This window comes from Rhagoletis zephyria, unplaced genomic scaffold (assembly GCF_001687245.7).
Source record: "Rhagoletis zephyria isolate East Lansing unplaced genomic scaffold, Rhagoletis_zephyria_1.1 Rzeph_scaffold_00838, whole genome shotgun sequence".
Taxonomy (NCBI): Eukaryota; Metazoa; Arthropoda; class Insecta; order Diptera; family Tephritidae; genus Rhagoletis; species Rhagoletis zephyria.
Genome location: NW_016157922.1, coordinates 1 through 7,547, shown reverse-complemented (window position 1 = coordinate 7,547; position 7,547 = coordinate 1). Strand labels below are relative to the sequence as shown.

The 7,547-nt window shown below is 34.1% G+C and overlaps 1 protein-coding gene across 1 annotated transcript in view; it reads right to left on the bottom strand.

The window, feature by feature from the left end:
• LOC108361757 (uncharacterized) overlaps nucleotides 1-4,021 on the bottom strand; it is a gene marked incomplete at both ends in the record, with an annotated part of 179,513 nt that extends 175,492 nt beyond the window's left edge. Inside the window, 3 exons of the mRNA XM_017614494.1 lie at nucleotides 3,128-3,259; nucleotides 3,805-3,843; nucleotides 3,903-4,021. Of these exons, the coding sequence (XP_017469983.1) occupies nucleotides 3,128-3,259; nucleotides 3,805-3,843; nucleotides 3,903-4,021 (290 nt within the window). The remainder of the gene's footprint in view (nucleotides 1-3,127; nucleotides 3,260-3,804; nucleotides 3,844-3,902) is intronic.
• Nucleotides 4,022-7,547: the final 3,526 nt, after the last annotated feature.

Here is a 7,547-nt window from a genome sequence, read left to right as displayed (position 1 = left end):
ACTAAAAGCCATTTAGTGAAAGGAGTTATTCAAACTCTAATGAAAATTACTAACAATTTGTACTAATTTACTTCGTTTTTAAAAAAGCTTGTCGCGCGAATAGCAAACCTGCATTTAAATATCTGCATACATACATATACATTCATACCTAACCAATTATGCATGTACGCTGAATTCGCCGACAAGCTTCTTTAAAAACGAAGTAAATTAGTACAAATTGTTAGTAATTTTCATTAGAGTTTGAATAACTCCTTTCACTAAATGGCTTTTAGTAACTTTAACGATCTTAACTTATTTTATTTTATTTATTTTGGTGCAGTTTTGACAAAATTTTCTTGCTAAAAAATCTTTTGTTACACTACTTCATTTCATTCCTTTGATTGTACAGGTTAAATAAAAGCATGTTTTTAAAAAATATTTTTTTTAACATTATTTTATTTTATAATTTTTAGTCCATTTATAAAAGCGTTGTATATTAAAAAGTGTTATTTTATTTTATGCACAAAATTGTGCAATAGATATTAAAATAATTCCACTTGCAATGAACGAGAACAGAAGACTTGGCAAGCAAAATGTTGTTTGCTTACGTTTTGTATAAACATACATATGTACATATAGCAGCAGTTAATTTTATTTAAAGAAATGATATGATGCCTACAACGAGGTTCATATCTAGACTAGGAATAGCTTTGCTACACTACCGCCGCACAGTGTTTCGACTATGAGGAGGCAGGTAGAAAAAAGTCATGGTGACAGTTGATCAAAAAATCAGTTGGGCTCAGAGATGGAAAAGTAAAGGTCATAAATAGCAAATTTTACATTATTTACTCACGCCCTTTCTTCACGAATGATACATTTCCAAAAAAAATATGGGAATGGGTGCGATACCGACTAATCAGTTTAGTTGCCTTTGGCGATTAACCCATTAAAGAAAGTGTTTCTTTTTCAACTGTAATCAATTATTTAAATGTCGTGGAATATTCAGGTGAAGGTATTTATCATTTATTTGGTACTTTCCTATTTGCTTACCAAAAAATCTACTTTGAAATGTAGATGCTAAAGATTATTAGTAAAAAAAAAGTGTGAGTACCGGTCCGTCAGGTCTTGAAATTAGACGAATGTTTTAGAGAATTTTATGTAGTTTTCGAAGATATAATTTGATCTTTGCGCGCGACTTTGCAAAATATGTAATTTTTGATTTTCTCAATTTTTGATTTTCAGCTTCTTTTTGCATAATTTCGCGAAAATAATTTTTCGAACAGTGAAAAAATCTCACCAAATATTGGGGAAAAAGCGAGTATTTACACCCTAGTCATTTTATAGTATAACCTTTGTTTTCTGAGAGTGGAAAGCAAGAAGCAAAAATTAACCAAAATTCCATCACATTTAATGACTGGGCCCACATATTTTTTGAGCTTTGGTCGTTAAAGTGATCCAATCTTCCCCGTACTTTATATTTAGGTGTTTCTAATAAAAGAGAGAGTACAAACTAAATTTCATCGAAATTGGATGAAATTTAATGTTTCCGCCCACAAGAGTAGAAGGCGTGGCAATTATGCCATCTTTACAAAATTTCATAATTCTCTATTTCTAAATAAAACTAGAGCACATGTCAAGTCAGTGAAATCGGTGCAGGTGTTGTATTATTTCCATCTGTCTGCATATAGTCGAAACACTGTGCGCCGCGGCGCGCCGGCAGCTTTAAAAATGTTTAGTGGTTTTACGTTCTTTGGCAACTTAAGCTTTGTTAGCCATAAATCTTACTATTTTTTGACCGCCTTTGAATCAAGACCCCTGGACCATATGGAGAATTCATCTACATTTTAAATTGCAGTGTCATCGTGATTGGAACTATGCTGAAAATTTCAAGTCTCTAACTTGTCGGGAAGTCAGTTTAAAATCGATTGGAAATTTCCGCGATTTACGCGGGATGACCAAGTTAAATAAAAGCTTATAAAAAAGACTAGACTCAAATCATATTTGTTGTCTTTAAAGAGTTGCTAAAAATTTAATTATTTATTAATTTCTTTTGTCCATTACTTTTCTTTAAGAACAGAGTAACATTGTTTTAATTTCAGTATCAAATAAGTTAATAGTAAACATGTATTTTAAAACAAGCTTTATAAGTATGAACCAAATAGGATCATAAATACTAGTTTCCCAAATATCTACCTCCTACGCCACCTAGCGGACATTTTATTTTACTGCATTGTCATCGGGTTATGAGCTAAGTGTGAATTTTCAGGTCTCTAGCTCATCTGGAAGTTGGTGAAATATTAGGGCTGTTCAGGATCTTGTGCAAATAGTCTTGGATTTGCATTTGCAAATTTATTGCTTGTTACTATGGCAATCGTTTGCATTTTATTACTGTAATTTTTACAAATGCACCGAATATGCAAATGCAAAAGCATAAACGCAAGATCCTGAACAGCCCCATTGATTGCGAAATTGCAGGACATACATACATATATGTATGTAAAAATACAGAATTTTGGTCCAAAATAATCCATAATTTTAAAATACAGAGTTTTTTCCCGAAATAATTTTAACTGCAAAGAATTCTTTCACATCTTTTCCAAATTTTTAGCTGAATAATTTTTGAAAAGCAGAATCTACTACCGCTCTCAAAAAATAATTGTACGCTTTAGCTTACACTATAACATATATATGTACGTACAAACATATGTATATAGGTACTCGTATTCATGCGCGTTGAAGATGTTTGTGCTCTTGCTTTGTATCGCTATTTATGCATAAGTCACTTTCTTTCTTTTTTTCCTTTCTCTATGCTATATATTCTCTAACATTTTCAGTTTTAAAAATTTCACTCTCCCTTTTTGCAATGCCGCCGCCTAAGAAGCTTAATTTCAAAAAAAATATATTAAAATTAAAAAATAATAAAATAAACAGTCTAAACTAATCAATATGTGAGTATTGTATAGTTGTGTTAAGCACTATACATTAATGCAAAATGAATAACTCTACTAACGTCCTGATTTTCAGCTACCTTTTCACAAAAGGGGTAAAAATTATTTCCCGCTTTCATGCAAACATTTCACTCAAAACAAATATTATCACGCTAAATCGTTTATTTCTAAGTACCTAATTCACACAAGTAACCACTTACATTCTTCGAAATGCGGGATCATCTCCTTTATTGCCAAATACGGATACAGAATCGGGTGAAAAATCCAATATCTTGGTTGGAATCCATCCTTCTTTGCAATTCTCATTTGATCCGAATAATCTCACGTACCATCTGTAAATAAATGTATTTTTTTTTTTCTGCAAACTATTCAAATCTTTGTTTGTATTAGAATTTGGTGAAATGGAAAAAGCGCCTATGTCTGATTTTTGTGAAAGGAAGTGAAAGCATTCTATAAAATCAAAATGAATATTTCGCCTTAAAATCTAGTAATTCGACGATGTTTTTGCAATACCGCCCATCGTCCAGTTGCAAAACTGCCTAAATCGCTGTTTTGGCAAAAAAGAGATTTGGTAACCCTGAACTCCAGGCATCGAGATTTATGCATACAAATCATAAAATCCTTATTAAAACAGTAGATTTGTAAAATAATAGCTAGAGAAAATACCGCCTCTCAAAGCTATGCCTCAAAGAAAACCCATTTGGTCCCTCTCCTGTAAAATTTTAGTGCCGTAAGATATGTAGGCAGTTTTGGAATGGGCCAATGGGCGGTTTTGCAAAACCATCGACGACATAATTATGCAGCGTTTTACCACGTTTCCAAAATCGACATAAGCAGTTTTTGCTTTTCACATCAGAAGTAAAAATTATATTCATACCTCGAATTGAGCTCAGGATTTAAATCACGTAATTTTCCTCTAAAAATTATGAGTTGTTTGTTAGTTAATATTTTAATAAAACGATTTTCGTTTCTTACTTTGGAAAGGGATTGCCTTCACTTATTTTCAGAACTTCCACTAAATCTCCTCTTGATAATGTTATTGAATCAGGAGAATCTGCTAAAAATTCTTGGTTTATGACTAATATGTTATCAACCTGAAAGAAAAATAACCAAATAAATCAAAATGTTATCTTGTCACATGATACAATAATAAAAGCAAGGCGAAATCATATAAGGTGGTATCAATTATACAAAAACAAACACATGTATTTGGTTTTTGCTTTTAGTGGGCCATTGCCAAATTTCAGTTATTCTTCTCTGAAGAAAGAAGAGGGAACGAAAATACAAATACTCTCAAGTAGGGAATCCAATCCCGCAAATGCGGGGTCCCGCGCTTTATTTTTGCGGGATCAGAAATGAGGGATTACACATGCGGGATCCGCGGGATATGCGGTACTACAGAAAAAATTAAACGGACGAATGCGAGTTGCGAATGTGCTCGCAGAAATGTTCGTCGTGCATGGCTGTATTAAATATACATCACTTTATAACCCAGTTAAAGGCCTAAAGTAAAGGCCTTCCTAAGATTCAAGAGGCCTTCCACTCTACATTCCTTTATCCTTTCTTTTTTGTATGGACTGTCATCAATTGAAAGGATTCTTTTTTCGCTACCCATAGAAGGCCTTACAGAAGGGCTTTTATTGGACGTACTTCAGAAGGCCTTTTGGAAGAGTTCATTGAGTTTCGCAATGTGTTTTCAGGTTAGAAGCAAATCCTGATGTGATAGAGCAAACCGGACTTCAGATTCGTGTTCAGCGATCCCAAAAACATTTAAAACCTGGTCTGGTTTTATTAACCTTTCATCATTTTTTTTTTTTGTGGTCCTACGTAATTGATTAGAATTTGAAAACATTCGCCTTGATAACTAGCTGAAAGTTTGTATACTTACCGATTTATGAACACATTATACAACAATGTAGAACAGCCCGTTTCTATCGATAAATAATTATTTATGCCAGCAGACAAATTCATTTTTGTCTTAAACTTCCTTTCAGATGCTAAATTTAGAATACTTACAACACTGTTTTTTTTTAAAGCACACATTCAGCTCTGGTGTAAATTTCAAGACTATTTTATATAGAATATATTACTGTAACACCATTTTCAAATATCAAACAGTATATAAGTTATGTGAGAAAACAGGAAAACTTATTAAAATTTTAATATTCCAGAATCACTGATGTTTTAGCTAGTTTTGGGATTGCAGCGAGCGGGTATTGTGTCGGATTAAACACTACCCACTCGGATAATAGGTAAGCACCTTACGAGATAATCCATGTTTTTTTTCAGTTTTTAGTACCAAAATTTTCACCATGACCAACGTCAATTACGTTGAGGGAAATAATTCATAGTAAAAATTAATACTTTATATTTGATTATCGTTGAAAAAGGTTCGTATTTAAAAATAATATTTTCAACTTCATTACGCACGTACCCACCCAGCATTTTATGAAATTAGTGATCATATTCGAGTCTTTTTTGAGTCCTCTGTGCGATTAAAATAATCATAAATGCGCTCATTTTCTGATCACAAAAGACCCTTTGTTCGATAGAGAATGGTACCCTGCCCGCGACTCTTCTTGGCGAGTCTTTTACTACCAACGTCTCTGATCACTTTTAAGACTTTTTCGAGTCGTATTTACAATCACTTCTGAGTCTCGTGCGAATAACTTTTCAGAACTTTTGAGTCTTCCTCGAGTCATTAATAAGTACTATTTCTAATCGTTTTCGAGTCTTTTGCTAGTAATTTTTCGGTTGCATTTCTAATTACTTGAGAGTAATTTTTTAGTCGTATTTGTAAACTTTTGTGGGCTTTTTTCCGAGTCATTTTTCAGTTGTAATTCAAATCACTCGCGAGTCTTTCCCCAGTCATTTTTCAGTCGTATTTCTAAAAATTTTCAAGTCTTCCCAAGTCCTCTTCAGTCCATTTTCAAATCGTGTGTGCTGCAAAAAATTAAATATTAAATTAATTTATAATTAGCAAATCAGCATACATATTGAGCTCAAAAAGGCGTTAATGAAATAACAAAATTGTTTTTTAAGAAATCCATATTAGAGTTGAAAATATTGTGAAATTGCAAAAGTATTGGCACAGAGAACTTTTCACAGTGTATGCAACACAAGCCTAGACCGTTGTGTGATTGCACGTCGAGCAATTTCTATTTTCTAATTTGACAAATGTGCTTCCATTTCATATCAGTGTTGGGAAATGAAGTTGTTCCTTCAATACGAAACCTATTCAAAAACTTTACTGTTTGATTGTTTTACACTTTTACAAATTCAATAACACAAATTTGTATGCTCATATTTTCAGGAACACTTCTTAACAAAAAGCACGGTGGCGGCCCCCCCGTTCCCCTGCTACCAACCGCAGGTTCCGAGTTGAATACTTTCAGATCTGGAGCGTCGGTGTCCATTCGAACGACATGATCCAGCCAGCGGATCCGCTGTATTTTAATTCGCTGCATTATGTCCATGTCGTTGTAAAGCACATACAGCCCATCGTTCCATTGACTGCGGTACTACCCGTTACCAACGCGTAAAGGCCCGTAAATCTTCCGCAAAATCTTTCTCTCGAATACTCCAAGAGCCGCCTCTTCGCATATTGTCATTGTCCATGCTTCTGCGCCATGTACCAGCACGGGCATGATGAGTGACTTATAGAGTGTGGCTTTCGTACGTCGAGAGAGGACTTTACTCCTGAATTGCCTACTCAGTCAAGCGACTGGACAATTCTCCTCCCTTCCACTGATTTCAAATTAATTAGTTTACACCTAGCACTAGACGATGGAAGAGGTTCCGAGAAGTTAAGCGGTTGAAGTGCAAAGCGAATAAATTNGCGACTGGACAATTCTCCTCCCTTCCACTGATTTCAAATTAATTAGTTTACACCTAGCACTAGACGATGGAAGAGGTTCCGAGAAGTTAAGCGGTTGAAGTGCAAAGCGAATAAATTTTCGTTGAACACGTTCAATTCTACAAGCATGAGAACTGTAAATTGGGTTCCAAATTACTGAAGCAAACTCTAATTTCGAACGAACAAGTGCATTAAAAAGAGATTTTCTGCTATACGGATCTTTAAAATCTTTACCGTATCTACGTAAAAATTCTAAATTGCTATACGCCTTTGGAAGTAAATAGCACACAGGGTTCACGGAAGAAAAAGCCGAGTCAAAAGCAATCTCTAAATCCATGAAATTATTAACTTTGGTAAGCTGGTCATTTGAGATGACCCAAATTTGAAAGAACCGTATTTTGAGTTTTTGAGAACGTATGTGGAAGCATTTTTATACCTTTCATGAGCATGAAATGGTATTATAACTTTGGTCCGATGTTTGTAAGTACCAGAACAAAAAGAGATAGACCCATTAAAATGTATACTTATATGATCAGAACGTCGAGCTGAGTTGATTTAGCCATGTCCGTCTGTCCGTCTGTCTGTCTGTCCGTCTGTTTGTATGCAATCTAGTCTCTCAGTTTTCGAGATATCCGTATCAAATTTGGTAGGTAAGTGTATTTTTATAATGTATTAATCATTTGTCGGAACCGGAAGAATCGGACCACTATAACATATAGCTCCCATACAACTGATTGTTCAGATATGAGATTTTTCGTTATAAC